Genomic DNA, 18,824 nt, shown 5'->3' on the forward strand with positions numbered 1-18,824 from the left:
TGGGCAGGGACGGCCGCCTCTCCCGCGCCTCCCTACTGTGAGGGGGCGGCGCTGCACGCGCCTCCCGGGATCCCGGGATCCCAGGTCCCTTCGCCCGGGAAGCTGTCCTTGCCGCATGATAGATACTCAGAACCCCTCCAGCCGACCCCAGCCTCCGCACAGTAGTCAGCCACAGTTCAGTGGGGCATTTTTCTTTTGTTAAGAGGCCTAATGAGCCAGCGGATGTTCGGGTTCATTGCGAAATGAAGAACCTGGAGGGGGATTTTATTTTTCTTAATTAAACAAACAAACAAAAAAAACCTCTCCGAGCACTACACTAAGCAACAAATAGGTACTTCCGTTTTCTATTTTGACCGCTTATGGAAAGAAGCGAAGATGGAAAAGAAGCAGCCGAATGGGGTGAGGGTGGGAGCTCCGAGAAGAGGAAGAAGGAAAAAAAGGAAGGGGGATTCCTTAAGCCCCTGGCACTTGAAAGATGGGGATGCTCTGGGGACGAGGCCTCCAAGGGGGTTAAACCCATTTAGACTAATCCTTCCTGGATGTCTAGAAACAGTCCTCTTCGCTCTGAAAATAGACCCTGATTGCCCTTATATTTCGACTTCAAAGCCTAATATATTGAAAAGAGAGTTAATTTTCCCGTAGCATTCTGGAAGTGTTACACATAAGCAAAGAAATGGCCAGTTATACTGTTCTATAGAGGAATCCGCGAGGTGTATGTTGATTTAATACCTATTGGCTAAAATTCTCCTTAGTATCTAAACCCTGTCAGAGCGACTGATTTTTATTGTTTGTGAGACTTGCTTCATTCCATTTCGTTTAAAGGTTTCACTGGAAGCCAGCAGTGATTTCTTTAGTTTAAGACTCTAAAAATAATCAAATCTGTTTTCTTTTCTTGTTAGGCCCTAGCGGATTATAAATAAGAAGAAAAGGAATAAAAATCTCAAAGTATATTGATCAGAGTGCTGAATAGTACTCATTCTTCAAGGTGGGTATTAGCCCTGTTTTTCCAGATAAGGTAACTTATTTGCTCTTGCAATCAGCTAGTAAGAAATAGTTATGTTTCAAACCCAGGTTTATCTGATTACTATGCCCATATTTTTCCCTGTACACATTCAAAGAAAGTTTAATGAAAAGAAAAAAAAAAAAAGCCCTCATGGTTGGCCAATGTTCACAGCTCTCTTGCTGTGATCAACATTTCAGAGGCTCCTCTCTGCCTAGGATAAGCAAACCAATCCATTGAGTCAGAGGAAGAATGGAAGATAGTATCTAGGCCACAAAGCAATATTATCTAATAATTAAGAAGATGGATGAGGAAATTTCTTCAACCTTACTTATGTCAGTTATTCTCTGTTTCGCTTTTCTTGGTTTCAGTTATCTGTGGTGAACCATGGTCTGAAAATATTAAATGGAAAATTTCAGAAATAAACAATGTGTAAGTTGTTAATTGCACACTATTCTGAGTAGTGTGATGAAATCTCTGTCTTACCCAGGATATGAATCATCTCTTGTCCAACATATCCACACTCTATATACCACCCACCATTAGTCACTTAGTAGCCCTCTCTCTTATCAGATGGGGAAAAAAAAAACATAGTATATATAGGATTGAGTACTATCTGAGGTTTTAGGCATCCACTGGGGATCTTGGGAGATATCCCCTGAGGAAATCTCAGACAAAAGACAAATAGTTTGTTGCTGGAATACATCTAAGAAACCATTTGTTCACCCTTCAGTGCAGAGGAGGAAATAGAGGCTGGGAGAAATTTTATAACTTGTCCAAGATCATATGTGACTGCATTGAAATGTCTCCATTTTTTATTTTGAGGTGTAGAATTGTCTTAAGGTCTTTTAAAAATTCGTTCATGACAGTTATTTCATTTTAACTTTTCAATTCGTTTTAACTTACTTTGACTTTTGTATTCTTCCCCTTGAATACCCTAATCAGTTCAGCTTATGTATTCTGTCTTGGCTCTGTCAAATAATATTCCACAATAATTACCCACAGATTTTGAAAATTAATCGTTTTATTTGTATTTAAATCTCTAGTCAATATGATTTACCACCTACACTCTTACCAGCCCTCGCATAGCCCATTTATATTTCACAACAGCTTCTAGTTTTTGCTTTTGTCTTGTTTTAGTCCCTTTGGGATGCCATAACAAAAATATCATAGCCTGGGTGACTTAACAACAAACATTTACCAAGATCAAGGCACCAGCAAATTCAGCATCTGATGAGGGACAATATTCTGGCTTATAGACAGCCATCTTGCTGTGTCCTCACCTGGCAAAGGGGGTAAGAGAGCTCTCTGGGTCTCTCTCTTTTTTTTTTTTTTTTGAGACAGAGTCTTGCTCTGTCACCCAGGCTGGAGTGCAGTGGTGCGATCCCAGCTCACTGCAACCTCCACCTCCCAGGTTCAAGCGATTCTCCTGCCTCAGCTTCCCAAGTAGCTGGGATTACAGGCACATGCCACCACACCTGGCTAATTTTTGTATTTTTTGTAGAAGAGACTGCGTTTCACCACCTTGGCCAGACTGGCCTCAAACTCCTGACCTCAAGTGATCCGCCTGTCTCAGCCTCCCAAAGTGCTGGGATTACAGGCATGAGCCACCACGCCTGGCCTGGGGTCCCTTTTATGAAGGTACTAATCCCATTTAGGAGGGTTCCACCCTCATGACTTAATCATCTCCCGAATCATCTTCCCTCTCCCATCTGACAAAGGCCTAATGTTCAGAATCTATAACTTAAATGAAGAAACAAGCAAGAAACAAATAACACCATTAAAAAGTGGGCAAAGGACATGAACAGACACTTCGCAAAAGAAGACACACAGGTGGCCAACAAACATGAAAAAATGCTCATCATCCCTAACCATCAGAGAAATGCAAATCAAAACCACAATGAGATGCTCTCTCACACCTGATACCATCACAATGGGGAGTAGGATTTCAACATACCAATTTTTCGGAGGAAACAAATGTTCATTCCATAACAACTTTTAAATTGTGTGACATATAAATACAGGAAATAATCATTAAAATACTACTTTTTAAATTACTTCCTCTTTCATTGTCAATATAGTGTCGAGTCCAAGCTCCCTTTTTTACAGAACAGTCACCTCTATTATATTATCCCTGGTGATGGCTGAGTGTATTTCCCAAGAGTTGCTAGGTTTTTAATTTATAAGCTGTCACAATGCATAAACATACTTATTGAAAATCTCGGCTTCTACAGCATTACTTTGCTTATGTTGAGTTTAAATTTCATCTATCATTGTGTTATTCCAAAATCCTGACAGAGCAATCTGGAATTCTTTCAGTTTCCCTTTAACCTTCACTAACAAATAATTATGTCCTCATAAAAATGCCAAAATCTAGTGTATACTTTTCCATAATTTTCTCACAAAGAAACGCTAAAGATATAGCTTCACAAAATATTCATAAAATATCTAAATATTCATCTAAATTTGTTGTTTGTTCTGCCCTTAGTTTTCTGGTGTTTAAAAGCCATATCAAGGTGTTGCTTCCTTCTTCCCTCCCACCGCCCGCCTACTCTTCGACAGTTATACCAGAGACAGTGAGTAAAGTGTTGGCATCTAAATCAAATCATGTCTTTCGTTTTTATCCCTTTTATTCCTTGCATTTAAAAAAATTACTGCTTTTAAAAGTACCAACTCTTATCTAGACTCTCATTGGCTACAATAACATTCTCATAAGATTGTCAGTGAGGGCACCTGAGAATACAGCTTTTTGAGGTTTCCAGCTGGCAATCTCCTGCTCTCAGAACTGCTCTGGGGGAGGGCAGAAGAGCTGTGGAGTCTTACAGGATAGTTACCATCTTCTTATATGCCCTTCTTCCCTCTAGGTACTCATCTAGCTCGTCTAAATGCATATGCGTAATCCCATCTATGAAAACCCACACATATCCCTCCATAGGACATAAGCTTAGGATAGTTTGTTTTGCCATAAACCGGCATACCCTGACAACCTAGATGTACTTTAAAAAGCACAAATAAAGCTTCCTAACCATAGGGTTCACTGGCAACTCACTAGTCAGTCAAGCATGCTGATATCATGTCTACTGGGGGTCTGATGGCCTCCCATGCCCAATGCAGTGGACTTCCACAGGGCTACTCTTTCATTTCCCCAAATTTTTCAGTCTCTCGTATTTGTACCCCATTTTCTCACTCAACTAAACTAATTATCTGGGTGTCCTTTGCCCCCAGAATTGGGTGAGAAAAGACTAGGAAAACTAGAATGCTTAGACAGTGTAGCACTAAGAGTATTGTATATAAATATCCTGATACTACCCTGTGACCATTATTGGGGCTACAGATCACTATCACAGAGACAGAACACATATGCTAGAGAAGGGACTCAAATCCATCAACACAGACATTTTTGAGGCCCAGTTAGGGTAAAAGCAGTTAGTCTGGGACACCGGAATGTCTCCTTCTCAGTGAGAGTACCCCTTGCCATAGTTAATGTCATTCTTTCTAGGGTTTTAAAGCACTTTTAAGTTATCTTTATTATAGTATATACTGTTGCATTATGCTTCATATTTCCATGACATCTTCCCCATTAGACTGTGAACTCACCAAAGGGATATTTCCTTACTCCTGCCATACACTAGGTGTCCAATAAACATTAGTCAGTTGAACTGAGTGTAGAATAATGCCTATAACCAAGAATCCGTCATGTTTCAAGGTAATTGTTCAGCTTAAAAATGAATCGTGAGTTTTGTTTTAATTTAGACATACTAAAAAAAAGTACATTTCTTCTTTGATTTTTTCCATTTAGAAAATTTTCATTCTATTTACAAAGTAAATGTAACCTTTAAAAAGTTTCCGCCAAACAAGATAAATGAAAAATCCAGACAATAGCTACATCCAAGAGCCCTTATTTATTTTATTAATTACTCAATTTTTCTTAACCAGGACTGTTTTCAAAATATAAGTGATGCATGCATACCCCCTAGTGGGGAATCTATTCAGCAATGCAAATTCCACAAAGACACAGCGTTCATGGAAAGTTTTTATCAATGAACAAATTTGACATTGTCAGCTTCCAATCCTTCCTGAAAGATTTCTAATGAGAAGAAAATTTAAATTCCTCAATTAAAAAATTGATTAAAGTAGCAACAATTCATTGAGTCAACATTAATTAAGGAGTGTCTAATGCAAACCAGGTATTGTTTTAGGAGCTTTGTTTTAAAAGGACACATTAAGTTTGAGATACTATTGGATTATTCAAGTGGAGATGTCAGCTGTGCAAATACAATTTCAGGGGAAAATCTCCCAAGAGGAAAAGGAGTTACAGAAGAGTCCTGAGGATTTAACCGTGGGATGCACCAACATCCGGAGATCTTGGAGAGGAAAAGAAACCAACAAAGACTGAGAATGAGGGGGCAGTCAGGCAGGAGAAGAACTAAGAGAAATTGGATATTTAAAGTCAAGGGAAGAAAATGTTTCAAGGGGGGTAGAAATTGACTGAATTAAGTGCAAAGTAAGGCAAGAACTGTTTCAGTGGAATGGTAGGGGTAAAGCAGATTGGAATGGATTCAAGAGATCAAAAGAGAGAACATGGCAATTCAGAAGGTGGACAACTTTTGGAGTAGTTTAACTCAAAAGGGCAACCAGTAATTTGGGCAAAATCTAGAGAGATTTGTGGTATTTCAAGATAATCAAAATAGAAGTAAGGCTTTCATTGAAGTAGTGATAGGATACATCTTATTCTATAGTTTCTTTAGAATTTTATGAATCCTTCTATATTCAACAAAATGATATCTTAATGTAAAATTACCATCACAGTCATATCCCATGTCTAGGAAAAACTATGCCTAATCCATTATTTTATTTTATTTGTTGAGACTTTTTTTTCTCAAGATGGAGTCTCACTCTGTCGCCCAGGCTGGAATACAGTGGCGCGATTTTGGCTCACTGAAACCTCTGCCTTCTGGGCTCAAGCACCTCCCCCTGCCTCTGCCTCTTGAGATGCTGGGATTACAGGCCCCTGCCACCACACCTGGCTAATTTTTGTATTTGTAAGTAGAGACTGGGTTTCGCCATGTTGGCCAGGCTGGTCTTGAACCACTGACCTTAGGTGATCCACCTGCCTTGACCTCCCAAAGTGTTGGTATTACAAGTGTGAGCCACCGCACCCAGCTTGATCCGTTCTTTTAGTCATTCAATAAGCTTGTCCTAGCTACATATTAATAGGCACTGTGCTAAGTGCTGGTGTTGATAAATAAGGCAGGTTCTCTGCTCTGCAGATGTTCATTGGTAGAAGAGACAGACAAGTAAATAATTACAGTACAATGTGAAAGTCTCCTAATATAGGTATGAAGCAAACGTATGAGAGCCCAGAGGAAAGAGATATTAGCTCTGCTTGGAAAGACCAAAGAATTCACAGAGCTAACATACCAGCTCAAGTAGAAAGTTCATTAGAAGACTGCAGGAAAAGAGAAGGCAATGCTGACAGGGTCCATAAACACATGGAAGACTTGCCATAGTGGTGGAAAATGGCAGAGGTAGACTTGTTGGGGCAGATCATAAAGAAACCTGTGTGCCGGCCAGGCGCGGTGGCTCAAGCCTGTAATCCCAGCATTTTGGGAGGCCGAGACGGGCGGATCACGAGGTCAGGGATCGAGACCATCCTGGCTAACACGGTGAAACCCCGTCTCTACCAAAAAACTACAAAAAAATTAGCCAGGCGCGGTGGCGGGCGCCTGTAGTCCCAGCTACTCGGGAGGCTGAGGCAGTAGAATGGCGTAAACCCGAGAGGCGGAGCTTGCAGTGAGCTGAGATCCAGCCACTGCACTCTAGCCTGGGCGACAGAGTGAGACTCCGTCTCAAAAAAAAAAAAAAAACAAAGAAAAGAAAAAGAAACCTGTGTGCCATGCAAAGTAGGTATGAGTTTTACTCTGTGCAAGAAGGGTCACATTATTTTTCTAAAATAAGTTGTTGACTGACACTTATTGCTCAATAACACATTTAAATGTTTTTTCAAATACTTAAAAATCTAAAAATGATTCTTAGCTTGCAAGGCATACAAAAACAGGTGGCAGACCAGATTTCACCCATGGACCATAGTTTGCTAATCTCCAATTTAGACTAACTACTGGCAAGATATTTGTAAAATTCTAGTGTTCCAATATTATCATTTTAAGTTCTCAATACAATGCACTGCTGTTCAAAAACTTCCTTTGTAATTTTTCTTCACACTAGCAGTAGCAATTGAAAAAGGCAAATTAAGCAATATTATCATCAAGTCTAAGGGTTTAAATCAGAGTGTCTTTTTTGAATCACAGTCTTCAACTTCACAATTTGGTGCTGCAATATAGGGTTATTCCATAATTTTCATATCTGGAAACCAGTTTCAGTGCAAAAAAATGGGCTAGATCATTCCTACCTGGATGAGCTGCCCAAAGATATAATTTTGTTACATATGAATAAATCTGTTTGTATGCTTTTTTTAATGGACAGGGGTTATATCATCAATCACAAGCACCAAATCTTTGATTCAGCCATCACTGGTGAGTCAAGATGGATATTTTAACCTTGATGACATTAATAAGTAAATTTCTTTCAGCAGCTCAAAACTGAGTTCTCAACATCCACTATAGCTATTTGGGGCATGAACTGTGCGTGGCCCATGGTTAATGCCGTAGCTATTATTTGTATGGCTTTTAAATTTAGAGCTCAAAGTGGTTTCTTGTTAATGGTACAATAAATTGGCTTAAATTCTGTGTCTTGACAAAATCTTGTCACATCGTGCTTATATTTCATAAGTCTGATGGTAACACTGACCCCTACTGGAGTCCCATCTGTAGCCATGGTTACCAATTCTGAAAAGTGTACTTTAAAATTCTAAAAAAAACCTCTTCCCCATACACAAAAATAAGCCACTTCCTAATGTGCTTTTTTGAAGCACCATTTCCAAAAAAAATTTTTAGTCATTTCAAAATACTCTCCAACACAAATAGCTTTTAGGTTTCTATACACTTATCAGCTGCAATGAAAAAATGCCAGAAATAACTTAGGTTTTTTCATATAACTTGTCTTGCAAGCTCTAAGCCATATTTACAACATACTGAGCAGTAAAAGCTACAGATATTACATTTGTAAATGTTAGTTTCTGTTTAGGACTTGTGCTTTCTTTTGCTTCCAATAAACTTTCTTTTTAAACTTGCCTTTTATGCAAAGTTTTTGTTGCCTGAGCAGTTTTTTTTTTTTTTTTCACTTAATATGCAACCATTTCTAGACAGCATCACTGTGAAAGTTAATTTTATGTTTCAACTTGACTGGGCCATGAGGTGCACAGATATTTGGTCAAACATTATTCTGGGTGTGTCTGTGAGCATGTTTCTGGAGGAGATCGACATTTGAATAGGTAGACTGAGAAAAGCAGATTGTCCTCCTTAATGTGGGTGGACCTCATCTAATCAGTTGAAGGCCTGAACAAAAAGCTGACTGTCTCTTGAGAAAGGGAAGATTCCTTTTGCCTGACTACCTTTGATCTGGAACATCAGCTTTTCCCTGCCTTTGGACTCAAATTGAAATGTCAGCTCTTTCTTGAGCCAGCCTACCTGGAACTACACGATCAGCAATCCTGCTTCTCAGGCCTATAGACTCAGACCGAAACTACGCCGTCAGCTGCCTTGGATCTCCAGCTTGCTGACTGCAGATCTTGGGACTTGTCAGCCTCCATAATCACTTAAGTTAATTCCTTAAAATGAATCTCTCTTTCATTGTCACTTCACATACACACACAAACACACGTTGATTCTTTTTCTCTGGAGAATCCTAATACCATCATTTATTCTATTTGTTTTTTTAAAATCCTGTTGAAATTTCAGTCCTCTTCTTTACATTTATTAAGTCTATCATCATGCATCTTTTCCCTATACCAGTCATAGTTCTTCCTTTGATTTCTTTCATAGTGGCTCCTGAAATTGTATTTTTTTAAAAATCAGGCACACTGTGCATCTTAAAGAGGTAGGACTACCTTTATTTTCACAATTGAGCATGTTCTTAAGCTAATTTTTGTAAATACAAGCCTACATCTGTCTCATTTTCCAATTTTTAATAGAAACATGGGTATAAAAAATATTTCACTTTCATTTAACTGCACTTAAAAACTGATATTGTGAGCAGGGGCAGATTACCCCAGCACAGAAAGTGGACAAATTTTATGATATCAGGTCAGTAACGAGTTTCCGGGGGAAGGTAAGAAGATGAGGAAGGAATTACTGTGAGCTGTGAGCAGCTCCCTGGATGGATGATGTCTTATGGAATGCCATTAGAGTTCTAGGTTTAGCAGTTAACCCCTCTGATCTGCTTTATGAGGGCTTCTGGGAAAGGCTGGGCAGATGGTTCACTGCACAAACTTCCCAGATATGTGATGAATAGGGCAACTGTATTGTCAGCCTGGAGTTGAGGCATCTTTTAATCTCCCAAGAGCTCCTATAAGTGTCCCATCATGTGGGACATAGAGGATGGTTCTGTTTCAGTTGCTGGTGTATCATACTAGTGCACCATGTGCACAGTTCTGGCCATGTGATTAAATAATGCATCCAACAGTGCTATAATTCTGTTGATATGGGAACAAAGTCAAACAAGAGGCCATGAGTTCATTTATTCAATCAGTTACTTTTGGCTGAGTACCACCTACTTTATGCCAGCTCTGGATATACTCTCAACACCCTAGATCTCTGCCTCGTGTATGTTCCTCTTCCACTTCATGTGTCAAAATTTAATTCAAGCATTACTTCCTCAAGGAAACTGCCCTTTTTCCTCTTAGGATCTCCCAAACTTACCCCCTCAATCTGGGAGATAAATCTCTGCTTTGTGCTCCCAGTACATCTGGCTAAATCATTTCATAATATGGATTTCTTGCCTGGCTCCCCCTCAGCCTTAAGCTGCAAGAGGACAGGTTTGGGTGGAGCATTTTTCAGTTCACTCAGGAGGGGTGAATGAAATAAAAGTAGGATAAGGCCAAAGTCTAATCAAGCACACACCCAAGCCCACACACAGCCCAAAAAAGAGAGCTCTTCTGGGAGGATGAGAAGGGCCCAATGATTGCGTTGGATGTGAAAAACATCCTCTTTTTCTAGGCTTCCCGCAGAGGAAGAAATGACTCAAGAGCCATCCTATCTCAGCCCAGGACTTCTACTTGATATAATGGAAATAACGATATCTCTCTCATTGGCTATTGCAAGGATCAAATCAGATAACTGATGTAAAATGCTTATCATAATTATACAGTACTTTTTTTTTTTTTTTTTTAAACAGAGTTTCCCTCTTGTTACCCAGGCTGAAGTGCAATGGTGCAATCTCTGCTCACTGCAGCCTCTGCATCCCAGGTTCAAGAAATTCTCCTGCCTCAGCCTCCCAAGCAGCTGGGATTTTTAAGAGACTGGTCTTGTTCTGTCACCCACACCGGGGTGCAGTGGTGCAATCCATAGCTCATTGTATAATAACATCGAACTCCTGGGCTCAAGTGATCCTCCCACCTCAGCCTCCCAAGTAGTTCGGACTATAGGTGTGTGCCACCACTTCTGGCTAATTTTTTTTATTTTTTGTAAAGACAGGGTCTCACTTTGTTGCCCACACTAGTCTTGAACTGGCTTTAAGCAATTCTCCTGCCTCAGCCTCCCAAAGTACTGGGATTACAGGTGTGAGTCACTGCTCCCAGTCTTATACAGTACTATTATCTTCCAGTCAGAAATGTCTATAGTCTTCTTCAAGCTGCAGATTCTTGCTGCCACAGCCATCCCTTCAGGTCAACTTCTGACCCCTCTTCCCTATTCATCTTCCCTATTCTGTCTTGTCCTTTTCTTCTTCCCACTTCTCTCTCTGCTCTTCCACTTCTTTCCTTTCCTTCCTTCTCCCTTCCTACTTCTCCTTTCCTCCACTCACCTTCTCTCCAGTCTCCCTTCTACTCACCTTCTCTCCAGTCTCCCTTCTCTTCTTTTCTCTTCTTCTCCTCCTCCCTCCCCAACAACTCTAGTCTCTGCTTGCTTTGCTCAGGAAGCAGTACACTAGGCAAGAACTGAAACAAATTGCCTCCATCCACATGTAGTTCTACCACTACTAATGCCTTAGATTTCTCAGATATAAAAATGAATATTGATTTTAAAAATAAAATAACAAAAAGTAAAAAACAGTACTTCTGCAAGTCTAGATCTGAAAACAGTAATAAAACAAAAATAAAAAACAGCACTTAACACACAGCTGCTTTGAAAATAAGATACATACATAAGTACTTAGCAAGTTTGCTGACCCTCAGTATAGTGCTAAATACTGATTGTTATCTATTCCCATTCTTTCTTACCTTTTCTATTCCTCTTCATCTAGGCTTAGGGTGCAGAGAAGAAAAGAAGTTTATATGGTACAGTCCACAGCAAAAGTTCTGTGACTTTCAAAGAAGCCCACTTTAGTCTCATATTAGCATCAGATAATTAAACCGTCTCCTAGCTAAAGCAATTAGGCAAGAAAAAGAAGTAAAAGGCATCCAAATTGGAAAGGAGGAACTCAAATCATTCCTGTTTGCAGACAACACGATCTTATACATGGAAAACCCTAAAGGCTCCACCAAAAAACTCCACCATTTAAAACTAGCAAGTAAATTCAGTGAAGTTGCATGATACAAAATTGACATACAAAAAATCAGTAGCATTCTGTATGCTAATAGCAAACTATCTTTAAAAATCAAGAAAACAATTCCATTTACAATAGCTACAAAAAAGATACCTAGGAATAAACTTAACCAAGAAGGTGAAAGATCTCTACAATAAAAACTATAAAATATTAAGGAAATAAAGATGACACAAATAAGTGGAAAGATATCCCATGTTCATGAACTGAAATAATTAATATTGTTGAAGTAGACATTCTATCCAGAATGATCTAGAGATTCCATGCAATCCCTATCAAAATACCAATGACATTCCTCACAGAAATATTTTTTAAAATCCTGAAGTTTGTGTGAAACCACAAAAGTCCTCAAACAGCAAGAGCAGCCCTGAGCAAAAAGAGCAAAACTGGGGACATCACAAAGCCTGAGTTAAAAATATGCTGCAAAGCTATAGTACCCAAAACAGCATGGTACTAGCAGAAAAACAGACACATAGACCAGTGATGTGACAGAATAGAGAGATCAGAAATAAATCACCTATAGCCAACTGATTTTTTTTAAAACAGATGCCCAAAACACACATTGGGGAATAGACAGTCTCTTTAATGAGTCATGCTGGGAAATTGGATATTCACATGCAGAAGAATGAAACTAGACCCCTATCCCTCATCATATTAAAAAATCAACTCCAAACAGATCAAAGACTTAAATGTAGGAGCTGAAACTATAACACTACTATAAGAAAATAGAAGTGCTTCATGACAAGCATTGGGCTGGGCAAATATTTTTTAAATAACACTTCAAAAGCACAGTCAGCAAAAGCAAAAATAGACAAATGGGATTAAATCAAACTAAAAAGTCTCTGCACAACAAAGGAAAAACTTTAAAAGTGTGAACAGACATGAAGATATTTGGAAACTATGCATCTTACAAGGGCTTAATATCCAGAATATATAAGGAACTGAAATAATAACGACAAAAAAGCTAAAATAAATAACCCATTAAAAATGGGCAACTTGGCCAGGCACAATGGCTCACACCTGTAATATCAGCACTTCAGGAGGCTGAGGCGGGAGGATTACTTCAGGCCAGGAGTTTAAGACCTGTCTCATCTGCATAGCAAGACTATTGCTATAAAAGGAAGTTTTAAAAACTATCTGGGCATGCATATAGCCAAGACAATCCTAAGTGAAAAAAGCAAAGCTAGAGACATCACTCTACCCAACCTCGAACTATACTACAAGGCTACAGTAACCAAAACAGCATGGTATTGGTACAAAAACAGACATGCAGACCAATAGAACAGAATAGAGATCTCAGAAATAAGACTGCACATCTACAACCATCTGATCTTCGAGAAACCTAACAAAAGCAAGCAATAGGGAAAGGATTCCCTATTTAATGAATAGTGCTGGGAAAACTGGCTAGCCATATGCAGAAAATTGAAACTGGATCCCTTCCTTACACCTCACACAAAAATTAACTTGCTTGTTTGTTTGTTTGTTTGTTTATTAAAATTAACTCATTTGGGTTAAAGACTTAAATGTAAAAAGCAAAACTATAAAAACCCTAGAAGAAAATCTAGGCAATACCATTCAGGACATAGACACAGGCAAAGATTTCATGATGAAAACGTCAAAAGCAATTGCAACAAAAGCAAACATTGACAAATGGGATCTAATTAAACTTAAGAGTTTATGCACAGCAAAAGAAACTATTATCAGAGTGAACAGGCAACCTACAGAATGGGAGAAAATTTTTGCAGTCTATTCATCTGACAAAGGTCTGATACCCAGAATCCACAAGGAACTTAAACAAATTTATAAGAAAAAACCCCATTAAAAAGTGAGCAAAGGACATGAACAGACACTTCTCAATAGAAGACATTCATGCAGCCAACAAATGTATGAAAAAAAGTTTAACATCATGGATCATTAGAGAAATGCAAATCAAAACCACAGTGAGATACCATCTCATGACAGTCAGAATGGTAATTACTAAAAAGTCAGGAAACAACAGAGGCTGGTGAGGCTGAGGAGAAATAGGAAGGCTTTTACACTGTTGGTGGAGTGTAAATTAGTTCAACCATTGTGGAAGACAATGTGGTGATTCCTCAAAGACCTAGAAGCAGAAATACCATTTGACCCAGCAATCCCATTACTGGATATAAACCCAAAGGAATATAAATCATTCTATTATAAAGATACATGCACACATATGTTCATTGCAGCACTCTTCACAATAGCAAAGCCTGAAATCAACCCAAATGCCCATCAATGATAAACTGGATAAATAAAATGTGGTACATATACACCACAGGATACTATGCAGCCATAAAATGTAATGAGATCATGTTCTTTGCAGGGACATGGATGGAGCTGCAAGCCATTATCCTTAGCAAACTAACACAGGAACAGAAAACTAAATACTGTGTGTTCTCACTTATAAGTGGGAGCTAAGCAATGAGAACACATGGACCAGGGAGGGAAACAACACACACTGGGACCTGTTGGGGTTGCAGGGGGAGGAAGAGCATCAGGATAAATAGCTAATACATGCTGGGCTTAATACCTAAGTGATGGGTTGATAAGACTTTAATAGGCATTTCTCAAAAGAAGTCATACAAATGGCCAACAGGTATATGAAAAAATCAAAAAATCATCAGCCTCACTAATCATAAAGGAAATGCAAATCAAAACCACAATGAGATACCACCTCACTCCAGTTACAATGACTATTATCAAAACAATAAATGAAAATACGTGTTGGTGAGGATGTAGAGAAAAAGGAACACTTACGGTTGGTGGAAATGTAAACTAGTATAGCCATTATGAAAAACAGTAGATGTTCCTAAAAAAATTAAAAATAGAACTCTCATATAACCTGAAAGTTGCACTACTGGGTGTATAATCCAAAGAGAGTGAAATCAGTATGTCAAAGAGATATCTGCACTCCATGTTTACTGCAACGCTATTCACAGTAGCCAATATTTGGAATCAACCTCCATGTCTGACAACGAATGAATGGATAAAGAAAATGTAGTATACACATAATGACATACTATTAAGCCATTTTAAAAGTATGAAATCCTGTCATTTGGGATAACATGGATGACACTATCTTCAGTGAAATAAGCTAGACACAGAAGGACAAATACTGTGTAATCCCACTCGTATGTGAAATCTGAAAAAAAATTAATTTGATAGAAGTCTAGAAAGTAAATAGTAGAACAATGGTTAACAGACTAGGGAGGGATTGGGGGAGGGAGGATGGGGAGAGGTTGCTCAACAGGTACAAAGGTAGATAGGACGAATAAGTTCTGATGTTGTATTGCACAGAAGGTGACAATGGTTAACAGTAAGGTATTGTTTATATATCACAAAACAGCTAGAAGAGAGTTTTTTTAATGTTATCACCAAAAATACATGAGGTGATGACTATGCTAATTACCTTGATTTGTTCATTATACAACATATACATATATCAGAACATGAAATTGTACCCTATAAATATGTATAATTACAATGTGTCAACTAAAAATGAAAAAATAATTGAACTATCACCTTATTCACCTTCACCACACATTGGTCATATTTCTGACCAGTCTAGATTGTTATGGTCATAGGTGAAGATGCCTGTGTGACCCTGCAAAATTAACATTCGACATTCTCATGAAAAACAAAGGGTTTGTTTCATATGACCTTATTCTATTTGCAGAAGTAATACTCTCTTCTACTCCTACTTAGGAAATATCAAGTACTGGAAAAGGCAAAATATCTTTTCTTTACAAAAGTTAACCAAGAAGAGAATTGCATGCTACTGCATGGAGCAGATCCCTCCTGCCTTCTGAGAACGACAAGAAAATCGCATAAAGGTGTACTAGTTAAGGTGTGGTCCATAGACGAGAGACTGTCTGTGAACTGTCTGTGATCAATAAATAGAGAAATTGATGGGTGGGGCACGGGAGTGGGCGCGTGTGAATCACAGCTAGGAGAGAGGACTGCTTGCGTTAGAGTCCATCCTGGTCAATAACGAGGTGCTCTCTCTAAAAACGAAACAACCAAACGAAAACTCAGCAGGCCACCAACCGGGACACTCCCCAGGTCAAATGACCGAGCCTCTAATTCTGTGATTGTTGTTGCTGTGCTCACGTTATTAAAACAAACAAACAAAAAGTGAAGATGTTTACAACGTTTACAGTACTTTGGCATTGTCCTGATATCCGAGCTCCTGATCAGCAGACTCTATTCAGCCAGGTATAGGGCAGTTCGAGTGCTGTCAAATTTGTGATTCCCATGAGGCCAGGCTGCTTACCGGTGATGCATAAAGGACCACATCCTGGTTCGTGAAGAATTTGGAGGTAGGGGAGAAGGAGGGAGAAACTGGTCCTTTATCACAGGTGGTTTGAGAGCACTGATGTAAACTATCGTCACACTTTTGTAGTATAATTTGCTATTAATCCTCAATAGATCATTTACACTAAGTCGGAAAAAAGTGGAAACATCAGATATGTGGGATATGCGTCACCTTGTACATTTCTCAGCTGGAAAAGTGTAAAACATCTCAATTTTGCACCTCCCTTTTCAAACGTGTCTTTGGCTAAATCAATGTTGGCTGTAACCGCTCGTCCTCGAGCGAGCCCTGCCATCTTGTGGTTGAAGGTGTTGACTGCAACAGAGATTAGCGGTCTTTGACATCAACAGTTCTGATTGGGTAAAAGTACCCTCGTCTTGGGGTAGTTCTCTTTTGATGTCCTAGAGTCAGTCATACACAAATGCCTTCTTCCCGGAAAGTCCATTGTAAACAACGGAATGGACTTTAGGGAAAGGAAAGGAAAACGTGTTCTTTAGGACTCTTTAAATAGCATTCACCTATTAGAAGAATTCTCTGATTCATGAGCAGCGCTAAATAGATACAGTGGGCGTGAATGTTGAACGAATTCATTTCTACACTATTTTATAGGAGTACTGAATAGTGGGGAATTGGAACCCCTCCAGGGGGAACCAAACATTGTCATTCAGAAGAAGACAAAGAGGGACTGAAATGAAGCTGTTGATTTCAACACACAAATTCTGGTGGTAGTTGAAGGCAAAGTAAGTGTCTCCGAATCTCTAGTCAACTGGAGGTAGAGACGGACTGCGCAGGTTAACTACAGCTCCCAGCATGCCTGAGGGGCGGGCTCAGCGGCTGCGCAGACTGGCGCGCTCGGGTGGTCATGGGACTTCAGCATGGCGGTGTTTGCAGACTTGGACGTGCGAGCGGGTTCTGACCTGAAGGCTCTGCGCGGACTTGTGGAGACAGCGGCTCACCGTGAGTTGCCCCGGCTTCGCGGGCGGCAGCGCCTGCCCAACCTCATGCCACCCTGACCATCGGGATCCTCTTGGGAGGAACTGTTTCCTGATGCGTCTCTGTCAGGTCTTCCAGAGTCTCTGGGATGTCCCTGGAATGTCCCTGGAGGCTGATGCCCGCCGAGGTGTTGGTCTGATTCCTGGCGCGGAAAACTGAACAAGGTTGTTACCTTGTTCAGCTCCTTTCCTGCAGTGAGGGAACGGAGACCCAACGAGGGCGAGGGATTCGCGTAGGGACCTACAGCTGATAGATGACAGAAACCGGAGCTGGACTCCAAGTGTACAATCTTCTAAGCTTCTAAGTTACTATCAGCCCTTCCTGACTCTCACGACAGTGTCTAAACAAATGCTGGAATTTGGGGCACGGACAGGAAGCGCCGTGGAGGCTCAGAGAAGGAGGAGGATGCGGGAGTGTTGGAACAATATTATCCAGGCAGAGAGAGGGTAGGTGGAGGTGGAGGAGGAGGACACCATGGCCCGAATCGAAGGGAAGCGAAAGCCTTCAGAGACTAGAACCTGTTTTAACTATTGGAGTTAGTCGTGGGTTCTGTATTCCTTAGACTGTAAAGTGTGGGGATAGAGATATTAAAAAGAATCAAGAGGTTCGTGCAGTAACATCTGCTCCTCAGAGACAGTTTTCAGCTCATTGTGAGTTCTGATTACTGATACTGCTCAGAGGTGGTGCTAGAAATGACAACCACTTCTTGGCAAAATGAATCACACCATTTTTTAAATTGTCCTCTTTATGAAGTACCCTTGGCGAAATGACTTTGCCTTTCCACTGCTGCCACTAAATGAATGTTATCTCTGTGGTACTTTGCTCATCAGCACGAAGAGGAAAGTAGACAAGATGATCTGGGCCATTTAGCGCTAATGTTCTTTGATCCTGTAAAATAAATTTTCCTGGGTGTAGCTCTTCGCAATTATTACCTCCTCAATAGGCTTTTCCTGATGCCATCCCATTTTTAAATAAATCATGAGCTTCTTAAGAGAATTGCCATGTCTTATCCTTTTATTTACTGTGCTTAACATACTCACTTTGCAAGCACTAATGCATAGCAGTTACTCAGTTAATGCTTGTGGAATAAACTGAACACATTAAAAAAAATACAAAAAAGAAAAGTTATAATGATTTCTTTAGAGAATTTCCCCCAGTTTAAAATACACTTGAAAGAGATGTGGTAATTATGTACATTGTTAGTGGTTATTTTTTAATAAATTAAATGGAATTCATGGCATATGACAAAGTTGCCTCAACTTACAAGTCAGACAAAGGACTGCTATTTGATGAGTCTGGAAATAAATAGTGGACATTTTCAAAGAATAGGGAAGACAGAGCCCTGGTTCTTAGTTTCTGATGTGATATAAGAAACCAATAATAAGCTTCAGAAATACACTGTGTAAATTAAAATACCTTAAAGCCTGATTAGGGAAGTAAGTAAGCTGCAAGATGAGGAGTAGTCTAGGAAAAAGTTTTGTGGAGAAACAGATCCTAGTTGACATTTCTGTAGAATGGTAGGGACATTGTTTAGTAGCCAAAAGGATATCCCAAATGGGTATAACAAGGAAGTTTAGAGCAGATTTGGGAGTGTGGTAAAGAAGAATAGGGAGAAGATGTGACTGGTTGATTTGACTAACTGGGTGCAAGGTGAAGCCCAAGGTACAGGCATACATGTGATTTTTTTGTTTTTAAGGGTGACTTTCTCCAGGGAGGCTTTTGTGACCCCTACACCAGGTTTCATTGTGCTATATACTTCCATAGAAAACTTACTTACAAAAAAGTGTGTTTATATACAATGACTTGCTTAATTGCCTTATTTGCCTTAGTTCTCCAACAGAC

The 18,824-nt window shown here is 39.6% G+C and overlaps 2 protein-coding genes across 4 annotated transcripts in view; one reads left to right on the forward strand and one right to left on the reverse strand.

The window, feature by feature from the left end:
- HTR7 (5-hydroxytryptamine (serotonin) receptor 7, adenylate cyclase-coupled) overlaps positions 1-16,284 on the reverse strand; it is a 142,452-nt gene extending 126,168 nt beyond the window's left edge. Inside the window, exons 1-2 of the mRNA XM_011965378.1 lie at positions 16,226-16,284; positions 15,951-16,115 (exon numbers count right to left, since the gene is read on the reverse strand). Of these exons, the coding sequence (XP_011820768.1) occupies positions 15,951-16,115; positions 16,226-16,284 (224 nt within the window). The remainder of the gene's footprint in view (positions 1-15,950; positions 16,116-16,225) is intronic.
- A 550-nt stretch (positions 16,285-16,834) lies between these two features.
- Positions 16,835-18,824, forward strand: part of RPP30 (ribonuclease P/MRP 30kDa subunit) — a 36,677-nt gene continuing 34,687 nt past the window's right edge. For all 3 annotated transcript variants that reach the window (XM_011965372.1, XM_011965371.1, XM_011965373.1), the window contains exon 1: positions 16,835-16,946. In XM_011965372.1, coding sequence (XP_011820762.1) covers positions 16,865-16,946 — 82 coding nt within the window. In that variant the 5' untranslated portion in view covers positions 16,835-16,864. The remainder of the gene's footprint in view (positions 16,947-18,824) is intronic.

This window comes from Mandrillus leucophaeus, unplaced genomic scaffold, assembly GCF_000951045.1.
Source record: "Mandrillus leucophaeus isolate KB7577 unplaced genomic scaffold, Mleu.le_1.0 Scaffold721, whole genome shotgun sequence".
NCBI classification, from domain to species: domain Eukaryota; kingdom Metazoa; phylum Chordata; class Mammalia; order Primates; family Cercopithecidae; genus Mandrillus; species Mandrillus leucophaeus.